Consider the following 23,249-nt stretch of genomic DNA (forward strand, 5'->3'; position numbering starts at 1 on the left):
TCCCAGACTCTTAAATTTGGCTCTGATGTGCTGGCTAATCCTTGGGGTATGAGCAGAGGGACCAGTCATGGACTGCTGTTATTGTCTTAAATGGTGCAAAGGGCATTTACAATAGATTTTCAGGCACCATTTTGAAATAATTTTTCTGAAGTTTACCCTCTATGTTTATCTTCAGTTGTGCAATGATTATGCTGTGCCAAAGAGCTTTGGCTGGAAACACATTCTTGGGTTCTAAGTCATCAATGTACAAAAGGACTGAAGGACTAAAGAAAAACATTTCTCTATCTTCCCTTTACACCCTACCAAAAACAAAAACAAAAACAAAAAAACAGAAATGAAGAGGCTAAATTTATGCACAAACTGTTGCATATGGATTAGAATTGGTTACCAAATGTACATCTCACAAATTTATAATATCCTAAGTATAAAATTTCCAGTGTTACTCTCACAGGACTGCTGTATGTTCCACCTGCATACAAAAGACAAGAGTAAGGCAGACACTTTGGGCTGTCTGGTCATCCTTCTACATTCCCCAACCTGGTGCTCCTCGCTGCAGGCATGTTTTGTTGGTGTTAAGTTGGATGTGGTCTGAGGCCCCAGCATAAAGGATGGGCCCAGTTTCCCCCCGGGACTCAGTGGCAAAGTACTTTATTCTGGTGGATTCTGGCTCTTAAAAAAGCCCGCTGCAGGGGCCTGGGTGGCTCAGTCGGCTGGTTTTGGCCCAGGTAGCGATCTCATGGGTCATGAGATCCAGCCCCATGTGGGGCTCTGTGCTCAGTGGGGAATCTGCTTGAGATTCTCTCTCTGTCTTCCTCTGCCCCTCCCCCTGCACTCTCTCTCTCTCTAAAATAAATAAATAAATCTTTTTTTTAAAGCCCTCTGCATAGTTTCAATACAGTTAATAACTCTTAGAATATGATATTCAACCCATGTAAAATAAAACTTGAGAAGACCTGATAGTCTACCCATCCCCACTTGCTGTGGGTTTGGTCCTGTCATCTCTTTTCCCGTCCCCACTGGTTTGTCATCTCATCTGTCCACCCATGAGCTACACATGAGTCAACATGCATGTGTTAATTTCATTTGGTTGGAATTCACTAAATGAAATTCTAGCTTCTTGTAATAGCACAAAGGAAAGATGTTTCTACTGCAGTCTGAAATTACATGTTCAAACTTGTTTTCATCAGTGAAAAATTATAGTCCAAAGACTGTCTTATCAGAGTTGAAAAACAATATGTTTGATGACATCCTTCTCAACCTGAGATGGGCTTCATTTTAAAAAGTTTTATTTTAAATATAGCATATTGTAAGGTAGATTAGGAATGTTCTTACTCATCTAGTTTAGTTTTTTTTTTCTTTCTGCCAGATATTTATGTTGGTGAGAAACCAATAACACTGTCTAGACCTCTAGGATACAGTAATCAAGCATGAGTAGAAAACATTCAGAGGTCACACTTCAATCTGGACCCACAACATCCTGCTATTCAAAACCAGATTAGAGATGATGGATCATGATAAACAGAACCACACTGAATGCTGAGTCAGTGATTGAGTTGTCTGCAAAAAGCTAACTATGTCACAAAAAATCTACAACATAAAACAAAGTCTAGACATCATTAAATGTGCTGTACTCCCACCTCCACCCTAAGTTATCAACAACCAGATGCTACCTTGTGACTTTTACATCAGCATCCTGTAAATCAGGAATCCTCAATTTTTTATGGAGGAGTTCCTTGAAGTGATGACTTCCTGAGGCATGTGTGTGTGTGTGTGTGTGTGTGTGTGAAATCGCCTACATGTGCTCATGCAAATAAATGCCCTAAAAAGAGAAAGAAGAGAGAGAAAAGTGATATATGGTGTCAGGATGTTCAGAGATCACAAAGCAAGATTTTACCAAGCAATAATATGCCATGTTTTTTTACTATGTCTTGGTGGTTTTGTCTAGAAGTCATTAATTTGTTTTTATTTAGAGTATTTCAGTTCTTGACTGAAATAATTGACTGATTGGAGATTCCTGCTATGGAGGATCAAAACTGACACCTCTCTGTCATGACACCAAATTCAACACTAAGATAATTTTACTGTCAAATAATCAGGAGTCAGGGTCAGAGTCCTGGCCAATCATAAAAATGTCTTCTTCTCACTCTCCACTCACAAGTCCTTATTGAACTTCTGGTCTGGAACACATTTGAGTTACACGGAATACAAGATGTAGGTCAATGACTGTCTCAAAGAGGGCAAACCTTACTGCTTCCTAAGGCAAACTGGAGTAAAATCATAGTGGAGTACTTTATGTTTTTGTTTTATTTTTTTAAATTTTTATCCAGTGGAGGGATCATCCAGGTGAGTCAGTTACTAGTGTAAGAATTTCTTTAAACATTGAGGAACAGCCAAATAACTTACCTGGCTGAACGTACCAATGCTACTATGCAAAACAATTTCAATCTGCAATCCCTGTATTTACCTTCACGCCACCCTCCTGGCACGTGCACGCGCACACACATCACTGCTGTCACACCCTCAGAGTGGCACAGAGGCTATGTTGTGCAATGGTTCAAATGCTTTCATTTCCAGCAACAGTGAAAAAGTGAAAATTAGGACTTTAAAAGTTAGCTGCGTCAAGGAAATTTTCACTTAAAAATAATGTTCATTGGAGTACGAATGAGCATGACTGACAAAATACAGAAAAGTGAGTGCTGATAAAATAGTGTGGATATCCTTTTGTTATAATGCACTTGGACCAGAGGTCAATTCATGCTGCAGAGAGGAGAGCAGGAGACAGGGAGGGAAGGGCAGTATTGACTGGTTGAGCAAGTACCATATGATACCTGTCAAATCAGGCCTTAGGGTCTTGCCTTCTCTGTAGGTCACTTTTTCCTGCCAAACAGACTCTAGACTACTGAAGTCCAGACAGTTTTTATCTTTGCGTCTTTTCTACCACCTAGCATTCTGTCTTTCATATAGTGAGGGCACAATCAATATTAGCTAATTTGTAGTTAATAAAAGATTATGCCCATTCAGTACAAAACCCCTCTTTGTCACTTTTTGTGTCAGTGGATGGATGTTTTGTCTGCCTTCTTGACTCTTCAGTGTCTGAACCATGTCCCATACTTTCTCTGTTTCTAAGCCCCTTATTTGAAGGTGAAACATTCATTCTAAAAAACTTTCCTGCTTTCTTTCATCCTTCAGCCTTTCTACCCAGCCACACTAGAAGCCAAAATTAACTAGATTCTTTGAAATTACTAGTGAAATCACTCCTAAGAGAAAATAAGGCCATGATCCATGAACATATTGTCAATATTTAAAATATGCTTTAATTAAAGATGTAAAAGCTAATAAAAGCAATTTATTAATGCAAATTCATACCTTCTTTGGTAATTCTATCATTGATTTCATTAATATCTCCACTGAATAGATGATAATTAATTTTCAAACTACCGAAAGCAATCTAGGATGCCATCGATCCAAAATGGACTAGAATTTTTAAAGATCATCTTGTATATGCTTCACTATGATTATATACTTAATCCTTCAATTCTATCATCTCAACTATTTTTCTACTCAGTGTGACATAATTTTGGTTACTGGTAAACATTTAATAATATAATAATTATGTCATATTTTTTTTAAAGATTTTATTTATTTGACAGAGAGAGAGAAAGAGCAAAAGCAGGGGGAGTGGGAGAGGGAGAAGCAGACTCCCTGCTGAGCAGGGAGCCTGATGCCAGGCTTGATCCCAGGACCTTGGGATCATGACCTCAGCTGAAGGCAGATGCTTAATTGACTGAGCCACCCAGGCGCCCTGTCATATTTTTAATATAACTCACCCATCATTATTTTTCTTTTCCTTTAAAAATGCAATATGACTCTCTCTCTTAAATTTATGATGGAAAGAAAAGACGTCCTGACTTCCAGTTTGGTTCCGTAAGAAATTCTGTGGAATCACAAAAGACTTGGGACAAACTATTTCAGTTCTATAGCCTATGTATTTTGAAATCTGAGAGTAATCTCCATAAATTGAGATATTTAAAGTACAACTTCCAATTTTAGTTCATTCTAATTCCTGAATGAGTCCAGAGCACCCTGTTTTAGCGAGTGACATATTTTATTTATTTATTTAAAGATTTTATTTATTTATTTGACAGAGAGAGACAGAGAGAGAGGGAACACAATTGGGGGAGTGGGAAAGAGAGAAGCAGGCTTCCCACGGAGCAGGGAGCCCGATGCGGGGCTTGATCCCCAGACCCTGGGATCATGACCTGAGCCAAAGGCAGACGCTTAACAACTGAGCCACCCAGGTGCCCCTTAGCGAGTGACATATTTTAGACTTTAGGGTACTTAAACTTTGGGAAAAGGTCAACATCTCATCTTTAAAAAAATGATTAAAGATATGGCTCCATGGTACTTTGGAAGTCATGAGTCTTTGTCCTGTGGAGACGAGAATGGCCAGTTCCTTAGGGAAGATGGACTAACTTGCCTGTTCCTTCTTTGCAGAGAGGCTCTCCCCCCGATGGGCACTCTGCTGATGGTCTGATTTCTTATGTGTACAACTTATTCTCTGCTCATTAGGGGAGCTGGACCCACAGAGACCAGTACAGCAGTTTAAACTTGTAGTTTTCAAGCTTTGTACGCATGTCCCGTCCCTCTCACCCATGCTTTCCTTCTCTATTTTCAGCATTTTGTACTATGAAGACAATATATTGATCGAGTATATTTTTAAAAGCTACATACGCTCTTTCTGATACTGTCCCTAACAAGTGTGTCTTCTTCCATCTTCCTGAGAATCACTGGCTTAAAGAACAAATCACGGATGAGTTTTAGACATCCCTCAGTGTCCAAGAGACACCACATACCTCTCCCTTACTACAATGGAGTTCACTTTACCATGTAGGTCCTCTCTTGAATTCAAAGGTAGAATTCAGGTGTTATATTCATGGCTGGTAGGCAAGGACCATGTCTGCCTTGTTTGTCAACCATTATCTAGCACAGTGTTTTGCATACAATTGGCTCTCAATAAATATTTGTGAGATTAATTAATGATGACTGACAGATTTGGATGTTTCTGAGTTTTGTCCCTGGATACTCAGTAATTTTTAAAGTATTACCAAAAAATATGTAAATGGGAATAAAAATAGTAGTGTATACCTCTCAGGATTGTTTTAAAGATTAAATGAGAAAATGCTTTTAGAGCCTTCAGCCTAGGTTTTGGCACTCAAATGACAACTCAATTGCTGTCATTATATTATTTGTCATAAAAAATGCATCCAAATGATAATGACCGCCTACTGCCAAGTGCCATATTTAGTTCATATTCCACGCCCAATCTTCGGCTGTGCCTAAGAAGTATAACAGTAGTACTACAGTCATGAATTTAATTATTAAAGGGATAGATAACTTTAGTCTTTGGTTAACTTTAGTTAAGTCTTCATCAACAATTCCAAGCACATGCTTCAAAAGTATCAGAAGTTGTTCTCAAGCAATAAGGAAAGAGCACAGGAGGAAAAGTGCAAACTCATCATCATTATCATACACATACAATCCCACCCTGAAACTTCTGGATGGTATATCCTCTTTCTTCAAAAATGACAGGTTACAGAAGACACACAGATGGCCAACAGGTACATGAAAAGATGCTCAACATCACTAATCACCAGGGAAATGAAAATCAAAACCACAACGAGATATCACCTCACACCTGTTAGAATGGCTAGAATCAAAAAGACAAGAAATAATAAGGGTTGGTGAGAATGTGGAGAAAAAGGAACCTTCATGCATTGTTGGTGGGAATGTAAATTGGTGCAGTCACTACAGAAAACAATATGGAAGTTCCTCAAAAAAATTAAAAATAGAAATACCATATGATCCAGTAATTCCACAACAGGGTATTTATCCAAAGAAAATGAGCACTAATTTGAAAAGACATATGCAGCCCTACGTTTACCGCAGCATTATTTACAATAGCCGAGATATGGAAGCAACCCAAGTGTCTACCCATACATAAATGGATGAGGAAAATGTGGTGTATATATATACATATATATATAATGAAATATTACTTAGGCCATAAAAAAGGATAAGATCTTGCCATTTGAGACAATATGGATGGACCTAGACAGTATTATGTTAAGTGAAATAAGTCAGAGAAAGACAAATACCCTATGATTTGTTTTACATGTGGAATCTAAAAAACAAAGAACATGAATGAACAAATAAAAGACAGAAACGGACCTATAAATACTGAGAGCAATCTGATGGCTGCCGGCGGGGGTGGGGGGGGGTGGGCGGGGCGGGGCAATGGGCAAAATGGGTGAAGGGGAGTGGGAGGTACAGGCTTCCAGTTATGGATGCTGTAAAGCACTGTTTGGTGACCGACGGTAGCTACACTTGTGCTGAGCACAGCATCACACAGAGTTGCTGAATCACTATATTGTACACCTGCAACTAATGTAACAGTGTGTGTCAGCTAAACTTCAATAAAAAATGATAGATTATTATGAAAAGCAAGGGACTATAATCAGCAATTGGAAAATATATACAATAGCAAGTTTAACTTCAATCTGTACCTTAATGAATTCCTCTGGAATAGAGAACTTGCAGTAGAATGTTCCTTTATATCAAGTTTTGGCTTCAAGATACAGCTTCAGATCCTTAGGCATACCTGTGACTAATTAATCTATCCCTTCGACCACGCCTTTGACTTTGGATACATTTTGTTATTGTAATTATAAGGACCTTTGGCAAAATACGCAGACAGCTTACAAATACTATTTTAAATGAGGGAAGTTGCAGAAGTTTTGCTCCAGAAAGGGAGGTGGCCAAATACCCCTTTCGAGTGGCAGCCTTGACATTTAGCATACTTTTTCCCATACCAGAGCTGTGCCGCGTGCTTGAAACCCCAGCCTGCTGGTGCTGGTGCTCTTTTCCATGTTTGGCTCCATCTATGTAACAATTTTCAAAGCAGGTTCCAACTCGTTTGGGGAGACTTTCAGATATTGTATATGCAGCTTGACAAAGTCAAATGCAAGGACTCATTTCTTCACCAGTGTGCAAAAACAGCTATTCTCATGAGTCATTTCATTTTGGAATTCAACAAGGTCTGCACAGAAGTCACCTGATTTTTCTTTTTTTTTTTTTTCTTCCAGAGGTACAGAAATAAATTCCATCTGGCATTGATATTTTACCTTTTATTTTCTGTTTTTGGACTGGTTGAGCTATTTTTGTCCAAAAGGCTTAGACAAATTATAGTGGTGTCATGCTAGCAGGGTGAAGCTTCTATGGATGTCGGGCATGGGGAAAGAGAAGAGGGTTTAAAACAACGAAACTGATGAAGTACTTTACTATATGCCGCTGACTCTTCTAAGTACTCTACACAGTAGCTCATTTAATCTTTGAAATAATTTTATGACATAAGTACTATGATTATCCTCTTTATATTGGTAAGAAACAGACTGACCTTCCCAAAGCTCTCAAGTGCAAGGGCCAGGATTCAAATCCAGAAGTCTGATGTCATAGGCAGCTCTCTTCGCCAATATATTATGTTTCCTCTCATCAAAGCTGACCTCGACATCAACATGCTCCTCTATTATTGAAAGAGTAATATCTAATTTAATAGATACATACTACATCTACCCTCCATAAATGTGATAGGGTCTCATGAAGCACCCTTAGTGGTTGTCTCTTAGACCCTTAAAATGTTATACATAGTATTACATACAGCCAGGGAAGTCTTTGTTTACTGGAGGAGCCTGCATATTTTGAGGCATACATCATTCTTGGTTAGAAGGCATTATATATGCCCTTACTTGCTTTTCACTGTGAACCAATGAGCAGAAGACAGTTCACAGGAGTCAGTGTTTGTGGTTTCTCATCGTGGGAGGTGGGCCAGAATTCCTGATGCCCCACTGAATTGAGAGCCAAAATACTACAGACCATGTCAAACATTCGTTTTGCTAGTGAATTGGAGACCTGGTCAGCATAAATGGAAAACTCTATTTCACAAAAGACAGAAGCTACCCAACACTCAACAGAATACCCCCAGGGGATCCAACCTAATGTAGATACTTGAATTCATTCTATGTCCATTGAATCACACTTGGATTGAGATTTGTCTAAATTTTCCTGCCTTCTTCCTAGACAATTCAGTTTTCTTCCATCTTTAAATTGTTTAGCTATGGAAGTAGGGACACATGTCCCACAATAGGCTGAGGCTTTTATATTTTTTTCCCCTTATATGTTATATTTCTCTAATAGAATAGATTGAATACTTTTTAAACATTCGGTGGGTTTTACACTACATAAACTGTGCTTACCTTATGAGATGCCATTAAATAAAGGCTAATATTTAATTTCTTTTTGGTTCATTTATCCATTCTACTTTGTAAACTGATGAAAGATACTGTACATGTGTATAGTCGGGGTTCTGCCTTTCTTTTAGCCTCTATCTCTTTCTAGTCTGAATGTTAGGATCTTTTATTTTTCCTTAGAGGCAGTCTAATTGGTACATCAGTCCACACTTGTCTGCGGAGCTTTGTTGAACATACATCAATGAATTCCAGCTCTCTCATGTATGAGAGCCCAGCATCTCAGTCTATGAGAATGTTTGACTGGAAGTACTGGGAAGGCAAAGTCTGGATAAAGCAGGGATTCTTAATCTAGGGTCTACTGGTAGAATTCACAGTGTCTATGACCTTGGATGAGGACAAATTTCACTTTTTATTTTCACAAAACTCTAACTGGAATTTAGCATTTCTTCCAATTATGAATGTTGACAAACTGCTACCTCCTCCTGCCTCACACACAATGGTATTAGCTGTCCCTGTGTCTTTGTCACCAACAGAAACCAGACTTTTCCATAGCATTTAGAGTCATTTTAGATATCACAAAATATCATTTACACACATTCCTACTCCACAGTTTGGGGAGTTAACAAACCTGCTCCAGATCACACTTGACTGTGGTTTTTGTGCAATCTACATCCACAGATGTTCACGTGACATCGTGGCTGGCCCCATTCAGCCACCGAACAGTAAAGTTGAAAGTCTGCACATTGCTGACCTAGATGTGGACGTTGCTCCCCAGTGTTCTATCTATAATGGTTGGTGACAAGGAGATGAATCAAAGACTACTGTACAGTTCAATGCTCTTTTTCTAGCTAGCAATAACAATCTACACACTGGTATCTTTACAAAATATTTAATTTATAGGTACTTCCCTATATTTTAAACATCATAGTCTATTATACAATTCACTCATTTTTTTATTACTATACTACAATTTTGTGTTTGGAATACCTTGGTAACTATATTGCACTATAATTGATTTCCTTCATAATTCTATGCATTTTATTCATACATCAAAAAATATTTTTCTGAGAAGTGATCTGGAGGCTTCACCTGCTAAATGCTAAATGCTAAAAAGATCCATTAGCACAAAAAAGGCTAAGAAGCCCTATTTGAGAGAATTAAGGGGTAACAGGTTTTGGGGAGTGAGATGCACTCTGGAGTCAAGAAGTCTGTGTACCCAAAGGGAAGGAAGAGGCAGTGGAGGAGTTGTGGTTGATGAGGGGTGCACAATTTGCCCAGAGAAGGGCTGTCTACCTTATCCATCACCCACTGTTAACCTCAACGTTGTAACTCCCTGAAAACTAGATGTCATCCTCTGCTTTTATTTATTTTTATTTTTAAAAAGATTTATTTTATTTTTATTTTATTTTGATGGGGGGAGGAGCAGAGGGAGAGAGAGAGAATCTCTCCCTGCTGAGCAAAGAGCCCGACACACAGCTCGATCCCAGGACCCTGAGATCATGACCTGAGCCAAAACCAAGAGTCAGACGCTTAACAAACTGAGCCACCCAGGCGCCTCCATCTTCTGCTTTTAGGAAAGAGACTGTATACCTATGGGTTTGGGAATAACGGTCAGAGACAGAATAGGAGTAAGAGAAACTCTATGGGTTGTGGTTGGGCAGAAAAAGGCACTTCCATGGAAAGGAGGATACAATTAAGACAGTCTGTTCCCTCACTCCTTACAAGTTGAAGGCCTTTTCCTAGCAGCAATTCTGTATTTCATTTACATAGGGACAGGAATCCTTAAAAATAATAGGCAGAATCCCTGTTTTATATATAAAGGATTTTAAGGTAAAGAAATGTTAATGATGGGGGCGCCTGGGTGGCTCAGTTGGTTAAGCGACTGCCTTCGGCTCAGGTCATGATCCTGGAGTCACAGGATCGAGTCCCGCATCGGGCTCCCTGCTCAGTGGGGGGGTCTGCTTCTCCCTCTGACCCTCCCCCATCTCATGCTCTCTCTCTCTCTCATTCTCTCTATCAAATAAATAAATAAATAAAATCTTAAAAAAAAAAGAAATGTTAATGATGGTTTTCATACATGGCATCATGTGGGGTAGAAGAACTAGGAACTGTTAAGTTATGTAGAGTGTGTGTATTTGTGTGGGTGAGAGAGACAGAGGGAAACACACACATACAGGCAGAGAGAGAGAGAGAGAGATTGATTGATTGAGAGAGAAAATAACCAAACAAGGAAACTTAAAACTTTGTCTCATGGCCAAATATGTTAAACCTCTGGAAGAAACTGAAATCTCAGATTAGTGTTTGAGAGACTTGATCAAAGTCAACAAAGTAATGATCATCATGAAAATAACACTTCGGGTAGTATTAAAAGGAAGTATTTTCCTCAGAGGCTTCAAAACACTTGTTTACCTGTCCCTTCATTAATTTCACAACATGAAGTGAAGCAGGAGATTTGGACTTGGTACTACTCTGCAACAGAGGGCAGAGTGGTATGATATAAAATAAAGACTGTATCTGGTGTTTAGAGAAGTGACTTTTTGTGGATAACTCATAACTATCATTTAGCTTTGGTCGGCAGGAAGGTTGGGTGCAGAGAAGTTTGAGGAGAAGGAGAAAAGTAAGTGCTCTTGAGATCTGGATGTGCACCAAACTGGTCTCCATCTGACAAACACTGATTGAGCTCTGAGCCGTGTGCCAAGCACAGGGGAGGCATGAAAAGGGTCCAAGTCCCTAGTCACCAGTCAGTTGTGGTAGCCAAAATTCTTTCTTTCAAGTTTAGTACCTGGATTCTCTACTGTGTGAATTACCTAATAGGTCATACTCATCTTAGAAAAACTGGGCAATATAAAGAATTTCTTCAGTGGACATGGAGTAGGTAAAATCCTATTTGCTGTTAAAGCTGTGGAAATGTTTAACTTTCCTCACATATAAAAAGTAACTATTTTTCTTTAAGTGTTTTTCATTCGATGCTACATTTTTTACCCCATATACATATACACACATATATAAATGACAAGACAGGGGCAGCAACTTTCCAGGGATAATATCCTTATTCTAGGAGGTCAACAGCTGTCAAAATCTCATCATTTATGAAAATATAAGGGGAATCCTGAGAAGCAGGAATGTTTGATTTAGTCTTACTCTCAAGTTAAAACACCAAACCACAAGATACTTTTGTGTTGTCTTTAATAAGACATTATTTGTGGAACCTTTCTGCTTGTGACAATGGATTTGTCAAATAAGACAAAAATGAATGATCTACTTTTTTTTTTTAAAGGCCAACCAATTAGAGTTGTGGATTTTACAGTCCCATATCTTATTTCTTAAACTTCCTCTGGCCATTTGCAAACTGTCATCACTAGATACTACAGCTTAAAAAAAACTTATGGAAAGTTGGATTTCTTTAAGGCATCATATTTATTCTAAAGCCATAATAAAATGGCTAAATTTAAAATATTTTGCTCTCTCTCCCGTACTTTATGATTAGACTTGACATTGTTTACCCTGCCCTGTACTGGGCAATATTGTTTAGTTTAACAAAGAGAAAGATTTTCATGAGCATTTAGGACAAGCTTATAGCCTACGAAGGGATATAACTAGCATGTTATCTTCATAATCTGTTATCACAATCACAACCCTTAAATTTCCCTCTCTTCAAGTCATGTCAGGACTATTATGTGAAAGTCAAAGGACCTTTTATCAAGAACGCACAGTGCAGAAATCTGTTGACACTTGGAGGCCACTTGTAATATTTTTAACAATTCAGAACTCCACCACAGAATATGAAAAGCAACTAGATTAACCAAAAAGGTTAAGAAAATATCATCTCTGACCCATTCACGTAGATGACATAAATACAGAGACTTACAGAGCAAACAAGGAGGAGCCATGAAACAGGACTAGGATACCTGTCTTGAACTCAGAGAGATTATTTTATCGTGAGATGCTATTTTATATCAATTTACATTCTTAATACCAGGATCAGGCAGAAGTTGTTTTAGTGTACCCCTTAAAACACCGTCTGCCATTTGGTTGCTGTCACATGAGCCCTAATAAGCCTGAATTGCACCACTGTATTTATGTTTTATTATATTTCAAACGCCTGCTTCTAGCATACCTGACACCCTCTTGGAACTCAGAGCAGCTCCAGGCTGCCAGAGGAAATGCCAGCAGGCTTTCACTGGGCAGCGCAGATCACTCCTGGGACACACAGCCCTTCTCCAGCAGAGACCAGGCCACCTGGGGCCAGACCAGCCCCACCACGGACCCCCGCCAGCACAACAGACCTCGCTCCTTCTGCCTGCCACGGCTCATCACCGCTGATTTCCTGACACTCAAAAGGACCTTGCTTTTCTTTTCAAGGTTAAAAAAAACCACACCTCTCATAAAACCTTATCTAGAAATAATCAGACCAGAAACCAGAGAGGCATTAGAGAAAAAAAACAGCCCAGAAACGTTAAATACCAGAGGAAGGTAGATGGAAAGCATTGCCATGACGGTGATGAACTTTATCCAGCCGATGAGATCATTCATTAACCGAGTTAATATCTGCGTCTGTGCACTGAATTGCTTTCCTTTTAATACCTCTCATCCCTCCCTCCCCCTCGCGCCCCTCACCTGCCAGCCTTCTGTCTCTGGTGTTTTTCCAAATAACATCCAGGGCTCTAGCCGTGGAGTCTCGGATGTGATCGCTAAAGGACCTCCGGAGAGGGGCTCGCAGGGGCCGAGCCATCACGTGGGCCTCGGGGTCCCCCATCCACGCGCAGGGGACTTCAGCGCAGCCCGGGCGCCGAGACCATGCTGGCCTCCTCCCGCTGCAGACGTCCTCCGCCGCCTGCGGGCTGTGGCTCTGGCGGGCGGCCGGGCTGCGTGCGCGCCGGGCCCGGGGGCGAGCCGCGAGCGAGCCCTGCGCCCTCAGGATCCCGGCATTGCGGCTCGCGCTGCGGCCCGGGAAGCGCCGACTGCAGGCGGCCTCCTGGACGGCCGCCAAGCGCGCGCGGCTGCCACATCTGGAAGGGCTTACAAATGAGCCAGCGACACGCTCGCGCAGCGCTCGGGCTGCCTTCGTGGCTATCTAGATGATTCTAGCTTCCTGTGTAATCCAATAACTTGACTCTTGGTACAAGCTCGGCCGTTCGTCTATTTAATAACTTGTCTCCTTCCCTGGCAATCCAGGTTAACCTTGCACTTTTGAAGGAAAAGGCAGAGCAGGAGGCAAAAAAGTGAGGGAGGGAGATGAGGGGTGGCAGGTAGGGTTCTCTTCAGCTCTTCAAGGTAAATTCTCATGCACCTTTGCATTTGATTTGTGTTTTATTTTTTTAATTTTTAATTTTTTTAAAAAAATTTTATTTTATTATGTTCATCACCATACATTACATCATTAGTTTTTGATGTAGTTTATTACCTCGTGGTTTTAGATTAGGCTGTTTATGACAGAGAAAGTTCAACCTTTAGTTGTGGGTGAGGGAAGGAAGGCTGTAGCGAGCATCCTACACGTCAGTCTGGATTCTCTCTAGGAAATGGATACCTGAGTTTTAAAGGAAACACTAATCACCTCCTCATATCCCCTTCTAACTATGCTTCTACTTACTTCAAGTGGTGTAATCAAATAATTCTAGGTTTTGCCTCCAAATAAGGTTCAAATGTCCCCTGGTTTTGAAAATCTTTTAGTTCCAAGTAAGCAAACTTCATCATTATAATTGCACATCAAAAACTCTCTCCCAAAGGGTAAAAAAACTGCCAAGCACCAAGAAATCAAAATATGGGTCAACTGTTTCTTTAACAAGATCTGTTTTTGAGTTTCTAAAATGCCGAATAAATCTATTTCTTTGCCAATGAATTTGGTTGATTTTCTGCTTTTTCCTCTCTCACTCTCCATTAAATGCCATCTTTTAACTTTCAAGGTTTGGCATGGAGGCTGACTATCGGCATCACCATAGTATCTAAGGGCCAGTCCATAACCTTTGCGAAATTAGAAAATGCTGTAAAAGTACTTTGTAAATTGCAAAGTACCATGTGAATGCTAATTATTATCATAATTGTTTTTATGCACGAAATCCTTTTCAACTTACACTAATCTCCTGAGTCCCCAAATTTCTACAGCATGCAACCTCTTTCCCATGAACTTTGACAACTTAATTATACAAAAGATGATAATTAAAATAGCGAGATTGTGTTCATGAGTTATAGCTAACACTCGTAGCACTGCTTATTAGTAACCCACATGTCTTCAATCATATTGTTCCCAAATTGTTAAAGCCCATGAGTCTCTCCAACAGAGAATGTGCATCTCGATATTGTCTTCTTTGCCTTATCATTGGGCTGGGCATAGATCAGGAGGTAACAAGTACTAACTGTTGAGGTATGTGGACTTCTGTGCCCCGTGGGAGCCAATTCCGAAGGAAAATTCTCCATTAAAAAAAAAATCTCAAAAAATTTGATTGCCTAATACATGGCTCTGTTTTAAAACAAAGTACTGGAAGTCTGCGTGTGCGTTGCGTGGATGTGTGTGTGTGTGTGTGTGTGCGTGTGTACGTATGTGTTTCTCCTTCAAAGAGGTCTGGGCACCTTGAAACAGGTTGATTCATTTCTGGTCAGGTTGAACAGGGCAGGTCTGTTTGTAGAGGAACAGTATGAAGTAACCATACATAAGTAGTGAACCACACTCTGCGTTAGGCATGGGGAAGTTGAGGATGAGTAAGACATCAACTCTGTCTTTGAGGAGAAATTCCATTGGCCACAAATCATTTCAAAATAGTGTCATAAATTCTATGACAGAAGCATGTACCAAGTGTTATGGTAGCACAAAGAAGGAAAAGGTGGCTTGGATTCCTAACTCCTCTTAAGCACTGACCTCACCTAAATTTCCAGTCTAGATTTACAACATACAACCATTCTCAGCACGAATATCAACAGCTGATTGTATGAGTCATGCAAAGTGACTGACTGTGATGGCATGAAGTTTTTCTATACCCAAACATAGAACAGGAAACACCATTTATTGAGTCCTATGACATGCCAAAAACTCTTCTAGCACTGTAAATAGATAGACCCACGTAGGTAGACCCCTATAGGTATTATTATCTCCTCTTTAGAGATGAGGAAGCTGGAGGGCAGAGAGAAGAGATTTGAGAAAGGTGAAATAGTAAATGCCAGACCTAGGATTCATACCCAGAGCTGTTTGCATTCAAAACTCATTAGCCTCCCAATCAACTTGATTGCTCATAAATTAAATGACATTAAATGACAGTGATGATAATGACCCATTAGGGTTTATCTAGGCTCAGCTGATACTAAGATAAAGGCCAAAACTCTTTAATCTTAGCCAAATAAAGTCACCACTGGGCCCATGGTGTGAAAGAAGCCTGAGTCTCAGAGGGTATTTAGATGATCCCAGCTATGAAAACTGAAGGGCAGTGAATCAAGAGAACAAAGGCCTAGTCAACACATATTGCTTAATGATAGGACACTCCAAATGATCTCCAAAGTATTCTAAAATACCCTCCTCCTCCGTGACATGCTCTTTCAAAGACAATACTCCTAGTACTTCACTGTAGCTCATCTCAGCAGGTATTAAAAAAGCCTACTTATTCTAAGCACAGGTTCCATTTGGTAGAAGAGTCCAAAGACCTAACCTAATATATATATTTATATATATATGCTTACGAACATAAATGTAACTTTTATAAAATGACAGCCTATTGGAGAAGGGGATCACAGCTATATTTTCAAGCAAGGTGGGCTTAATTATTGATTTTACCATATTCCAAAGTAGGGCTGGCAACTTTACCCCTCATTTCTAAAAACTCATTAAATTCAAATTTCATTGTGAAGATATTTCAACTCTTTGTAAATGAGTCTCAGCCATGTATCATGGGTATGATGTAAAAACTATCTAATACACTGCCAATTTTAAATTATTTTTATTTTTTGTTTTCTGGCTGTATTTATTGGCCATTAGAAGAAATGTTCCATGCAGAAGAAGTGCTTTTCAAAATTCACCATTTATAGAATAATTCCTCAAGTTTTATTTCCACAAATTTCAAATAACCCAAGTCTCTTCTGACTAAGAGGTGAGGATAGTATACCATACTTAATGTTATCTCAGTTTGGCAGATGGGGAAAGTGGGAATATGAGAAGTTTATTGATTTTTTTTCAAATCCTGCTGGAAATTATAAGAGAAATGAAGATAGCAACATTATGCTTTGATTGCTTTTCAGTTCCTTTTTCTTGTGATAAAGGGCTAGTTTCAGCCATTGGTGGAGCTGCTGTCTGAACTGGGGGACTCTTGTTTGTATATTAAGCCAGAGATTCTTGCTCAAGTATGTCCCTAATATTTTCCACCTAAGAAAACCATTCCATTTTGGTAATGTATTATAGATTTTATTTAATTTTGTCTAATTTATAATTTTTGTCTTCTTACTACAAACAAAATTTTAATTTTATAGTGTTTCTAGGTCCTATATGCTTTGATCTAATGTTAGGGACACCTTCTTTTCCAAGCCTGTGTAGCATAAATCCACTTTGGTCTTATGGCTACTCTTATTTGCTAATGCAACTAATTTAAGCCTCCTTTGGAGTAATGAGAACATTAGAATTACCCAAAGTGCTAGTAGGTTCCTTCAAAATAGTATGACTAATGATGGGAAATGAAATGTTTATTAAGAGTCAATGCCATGCTTATATCTGGGTCTTTGGAACAGGAAGGAAATTATTAAAACCCCATTTGGTTAAGCCCTGTGAGAGACCTAGCCCCTGCAACAGGACAACAGGTTAAGTGAATGACAGTGGCTATCTGGCATAATAGGTCTGCTTAAGGGCGGCAGTTCCACAAAAGTTCTTCTCCATTATGTATCTATGTCTCCAAAAGCCCATGACAAAATTCGTAGTATGAAGCTTCTGTAACTCTGAGGACTATATAAATGGTTCCTGTTTTTTTCCAATGAAGAATGCCTAGCATATAGGTTACATGCTGCCAATCCCTGTTTCCATTTTGAATTTTGTTTATTTAGCATGACCATCTTGAGTGCATTTACTCTGGTGCAAGTGGCAATTTTGTTTGTTAATTCACTCCCACAATTGGAACCCTAAGGATTTCATTCAGTTTGGTTGAGAATCTCCTCTGTGATAAATTGTTAAATATCTTCAACCAAAGGGTTCAAGGCAAGGTTATTTACACTATCAATTAGGTATCTATTGATGCTTGATAGGCCAATAGGCCACAAGGACAATATTCTTCAAACTGGTGATCTCCAACCTGAGGGCAGACAAGAGTCTCTTTGGAGGGCAAGAAGAAAACCTTAGAATCTATGTCTATTTATAAAGCTCTTTGAGTTTTTCTATTTTTCTAATATATAGAGGACACAAATACAGTGATTTATGGATAAAATTTATAAATAAATGTATATATTGGGGTTCTAAACTCAGAAACTAATGGGAGTTAGCAATCAAAGATCTTCAGAGACTATTTCTCTACAAATCCTGATATATACCAAAATCACACTATCTTTCAGAATAAAATCAACTTGTTGGGGGAATACTGTTGAGTAATGCATGTTTTTTTTTTCCCCTCATATTCACTTCTTGTGATACATGAGGAAAGTAAAAAACAAGAAGTGAATATGAGGAAAGAAAAACGTTCTTTTCTTCCTGACACAATAATACCTTCTTTCCTTTTTAACTACTGAATCTCATTACTAACTGCTTTCTGAAACAAAGTTCTTCATCTGGGCTGAGAAAAGTCACCTTGCCTGTGAGAAAGGAAACTGCTCTATACTGAATGTTTGTGTTCTCCTCCAAATTCATATGTTGAAACCTAATCCCCAATGTGATGGTATTAGAAAGTGGGGCCTTTGGGAAATGATTAGGTCATGAGAATCGAGCCATCGTGAATGGGATTAGTGCCCTATAAAAGAGAACCTGGGGTCCTCCTTGCCCCTTCTCCATGTGAGGGCTCAGCAAAAAGATGGTGTCTATGAACCAGGAGGTAGGTCCTCACCAGACACCACATCCGCTGGCACCTTGATCAACTTCACAGCCTCTAGACTGTGAGAAAAAAAATTCTATTGTTTACAAGTCACCCAGTCTATGGCATTCTGTTAAAGCAGCCCAAATAGACTAAGGCAGAGACAGACCTTATTTCAGTCCTGCCCCTTGATAGCTTTGTGATCTTAGGACAGCATTTTCACAATTGCTATAAAGGGGATTAACTAGATCCCTGATTCTGGTACAGAAGGGGATGGAAGTAAAGCATACAGAATCCCACAGGATGGGGCCTGTCCTACTGAAGTGGGGTAGGACTTCAAAAAGATTAAAACAAAAAGGTTAAACAAAAAGGTTAAATAACTCTACTGGGGTAGGTGGTCTCATTCCTCTTCTAAAAAGTATCTCCATAGAATCTAACCTATTAGTAAATTAATTGGCCATTTTTACACTTTCCTCAAGCTATTTTCAAGTTGCTTTGAATATGTGTCTTTGGAGTTGTTCATTTGTTTGTTTTGGTTTACTCCTCTCTCAATTATTTCCTTTCCATTTTTTGTTGACTAGTTCACTCTAGTTTTCTATACTTGTAATTTTGGCAGAAAGACAGGAAAGAAAAAGTACTAGAGAATGGGAAGAAGAAGTAGTGATGCTTCCAGAATTTTTTTTTAATGTAAGGATATCTGATTTTTTTTTTCTGTGTCATGATTTCAGAAGGTTAAAATATTTTCAGTTATATAGAAAAATTAACAGGGGTGCATCACCAATACTAGTGCTAAAGAAATAATACATCTATAATTTATATTGCCTTAGCAAAGGATAGACTATCTACTGGTAAAATAAATTTCAGACATAGTTAAAACTTTAGGAGGAAATTCAGCAAGGAAATGTCCTTGCTCTTATTCATTTTCTTTTATTCCTTTTATTCTTCCTTTTGTCATTTTATTCTCCTATTGTTTATTCTTCACAGTATAAAATTTCAGTATATTATGAATTAAAGGAGTCCAACATATGACACAGAATTACAGTGATGTAATTTCTCTGCTTACTGAGACTTAAGAGTATATTATGACTATTTGAATTGCTTTTAAATTGCATTTATTTCAATTCATACTAGTTTTATATGTATCTTTATGTTGACATTGGAACCAAAAAAATCACACTCTTGCTGATTCTGAATAAAAGATTTCCTTCTGAGAAACAAAAATAAATATTCAATGTTTTGTTTTACCTTCATGTAAACTCACTGCCACAAGTCTCTATAAAGAATGTCAGATGTTGATTATCTTTTGGATCTTAACAATTATCAATAGCCTCTAATAATATGCTATGCTAATTATAAAATCAAAAGCAATTAGGGATAATAACTGAATGGTATACTCGAGCATATGCATTCAGGGATAATTTTGAAGTCAGACCAAACAGGAACACAAATATTTTTCTATGTTAATATAACCTATTGATTATACCTTTTCAACCATATTATTAATAAATGTTATTTATTAATAGGACCCCCAAAACACTGCCAGTACTAACAGGTTTGAATATTTTCATAAAAAGTTATTTCACAGGTTGCCTTAGCTTTTGTCCATGAAAGGATCCTGATGATATGCCACCACCCCTACCACACATACACAAAATATAAAATAATGTTTTTCAGAAATTGCACAATAGGTAATGCAGGATTGTGATTTCTGAGAGTTAAAAAAAAAAAAAAAAAAGATGAGCTCTACCATGGCTCCAGCTTACTGCCTGGGGGTATTTTCTAGGCACAGAGTAAAGAGAGGAAAACCAAACATAACCTGAGAATCTTGAGGTGATAGACATCAGAGTTTATGGAGACTGAAGCAATTAGAATTTGCAAGTCAGAGTACCAAATGGGTTAGCCTGGTGATGGGTACTGGGGAGGGCACGTACGGCACATAACTCGGTGTTATATGCAAACAATGAATCATGGAACACTACATCAAAAACTAATGATGTAATGTATGGTGATTAACATAACAGAGTAATAAAAAAAACTGTAAAATATAGATGATAACACCAAGAAAAACAAAAGAAAACTAATGATGTATTGTATGGTGACTAACATTAAAAAAAAAAAAAAAAGGTTAAACATACCCTTACCAACTAAATCCACTCAGGTATTACTCAAAAGAAATGTAACATATATTTGTACAAACACTTGTATGATATTGGCAGCACCTTCTTCCATTTACAGATAATTCTATAAAAGACACAACTACAGTGATAGACACTAGCTCAGTGCTCACCAGAGGCTGGCGATGAGGGAGAGGGTAGGGTGAGATTCACTATAAGGTACATGAGGGTTATTTTGAGGGTGATGAAAAAAAAAGCAGAATGATAAATGGAAATATTTTCAACATAAATAACCAACCGAGTGTTAATATCTATAATAAAGCACTTCTACAAATCAGAAAAAGCAAAATAGAAACAACTCAATTGAAAAAATTAATGGATTTTATGAGAAAGCATTTTACAGAACATATGGAGGTGACAGAATTGGGAAATAGATGCTCAGGGTTCACATTTTGATACCACTGAAAATTCTGGGATAAAAGCAAATCATCAAAACTCTGAAGCTTTGAGAATCAGATATAAGTCTTCACAGAGAGGTGGGGAGGAATCTGCTGCTTAGAGTGTGATTACTGGCTTGGAGTGTGTATGGGATGTATATAAGGAAATAATATCCCAGTGCTATGTTACTGGGCCAAATTGTATGAGAGAGTTTTATAATAAGGCACTTTAGATACTATTAATAATAAAATTTATTTGAATGGTGTCATGAAAGACTCATTCTATGTTGAATAATTATTAGTATAATGTCATGCAATGTTATTAGTATTGGCATGTTATTAGCCAAAACAATAAAAAGATTTCAACTCAATAATGACAGGTTACTATTGGATTCCACTATTATATTTGGATATGTTATTTGTGTGGATATATATTCCTTTCTGGGGCACCTAATGGAAACTTAAAAATATGATTATTTAAGTAAACAGGTATTTTGCTAACATTAGCAGAAAAAGAAAATATAATTTTCACAGTCTCTTCCTGATAAATAGGAAGCCAAAAATCTCTTCACAAATATTTTAAGAAAAAAAAAATAGGAAAAAAAATGAAACTTACTTTTCTGACTGGCAAAAAAAAAAAAAAGCTAAATAAATACAAGTCAGAAGAAGAAAGTAAAAAAGAAAAGTTTTGAGAAAAGGAAAAATAGTAGAATTAAGGGAGATGGAACTCATTTGCATAAATTATGCTGTACAGGAAGTGGCAGTCTGCAAACTTCACCTGAAAAAAAGGAATCTGCATAGAAGGTTGAGCATACTCCCTACTGAAGAAAAAAGCAGATGATGGAGGGCAGTGGAAATTATTAGCAAGTGCTTCTTTTGGACAAATTCTTTTTTCTTTTCTTGTTTTTATTATTTATTTATTTATTTATTTATTTATTTATTTATTTATTTATTTATTTATTTATTTATTTATTTTTGTGGGGGGAGGGGGAGACCCTCATTAACAGACTTAAGAAACATGGTGCCTGCACTGCTTCCTTAATCTTGAATTGGAGACTCAGGGGGTTCTTTTTTTTTTTTTTTTTTTAAGATTTTATTTATTTATTTGACAGAGAGAGAGTGGGAGAGGGAATACAAGCAGGGAGAGTGGGAGAGGGAGAAGCAGGCTTCCCGCCAAGCAGGGAGCTCGACACGGGGCTCAATCCCAGGACCCTGGGATCATGACCTGAGCTGACGGCAGATGCTTAACAACTGAGCCACCCAGGTGCCCCAACTCAGGGGTTTCTGACCCTAATTTTCCCTCACACTCACTATTGGCTTGAGCTTCTTGGTCTTTGAGAATTTTTGTTTATTTATTTTTTTAAGATTTTATTTATTTATTTGACAGAGAGAGAGCACAAGCAGGGGGAGCAGCAGAGGGAGAGGGAGAAGCAGACTCCCCGCTGAGCAGGGAGCACGATGCAGCAGGACTCTATCCCAGGACCCTGGGATCATGACCTGAGCTGAAGGCAGACGCTTACTCAACTGAGCCACCCAGATGTCCCTCTTTGAGACTTTTTAATGTGAGGCCAATTGCTGGTCAGAGTCTGGATGAATGACTAGAGATGAGCATAGGAATCTAGAGGAAGCATTTAGAAACTTATAGTAGTTGGACAGAGTAATTTTATGTGTCTTGAATCTAATGATAAAACACTTTGGCTTCTATGTTTTTTGTGGTTTTTTTTGAAGATTTTATTTATTTATTTGACAGAGAGAGATAGTGAGAGAAGGAACACAAGCAGGGGGAGAGGGAGAGGGAGAAGCAGGCTTCCTGTGGAGCAGGGAGCCAGATGTGGGGCTCGATCCCAGGACCCCGGGATCATGACCTGAGCCGAAGGCAGACGCTTAATGACTGAGCCACCCAGGTGCCCCTGGCTTCTATGTTTTATGCTTTGTGTCCCCCCCCAATTTTATTTTCTAGTACTCTATTTTCATATTTTAAAATGGTATGTGTCACCAGAAGAGTGAAAAAAAAAAAAGGTCACCATAAACAGTTTAGGAAAAGTTGCTCTAAATATATGTATAAAATACCTAGAGATAATAATTATTTGCATGTTTCAACGGGTGGTACTTTAGCTCTCATGTGTCTAGATGGAGAGAAAAGGTAAAAACACTGTTCTGTGCAGCATTTAATCAGCCTCTAAATTAAACGATTGTTGGTATTTGCACATTTCTTATTATTTGTTATTTACATGGAAGAGCAACATGGTAGGCATTCTTAATATCTCAAACTGGAAAAAATGTTTAAAGGAAATGGAAGCATTTTTGCTTTTGCAGTTTCATGCACAATGAGTGGTTCACATCTGGCACCAAGATTATAGATCATCAGTGATGCAAGAACGTTGCAAACTGAAATATTCAAAGAAAAACAAAGGATGGATGGCAGGAAAT

At 38.4% G+C, this 23,249-nt stretch overlaps 1 protein-coding gene across 4 annotated transcripts in view; it reads right to left on the reverse strand.

Moving 5' to 3' along the window:
- Nucleotides 1-23,249, reverse strand: part of DLC1 (DLC1 Rho GTPase activating protein) — a 424,683-nt gene that overhangs the window by 162,852 nt on the left and 238,582 nt on the right. The window contains exon 1 of one of the 4 annotated variants that reach the window (XM_045879749.3): nucleotides 12,921-13,518. The exons of the other annotated variants lie outside the window; for them this stretch is intronic. Within the exon in view, the coding sequence (XP_045735705.1) occupies nucleotides 12,921-13,059 (139 nt within the window). The 5' untranslated portion in view covers nucleotides 13,060-13,518. Of the gene's footprint in view, nucleotides 1-12,920; nucleotides 13,519-23,249 lie in introns of those variants that run through there. 4 annotated transcript variants of the gene reach the window in all.

Source organism: Mirounga angustirostris, unplaced genomic scaffold, assembly GCF_029215605.1.
Source record: "Mirounga angustirostris isolate CCGP_5_RB_7025 unplaced genomic scaffold, mMirAng1.0.hap1 SCAF_2, whole genome shotgun sequence".
NCBI classification, from domain to species: domain Eukaryota; kingdom Metazoa; phylum Chordata; class Mammalia; order Carnivora; family Phocidae; genus Mirounga; species Mirounga angustirostris.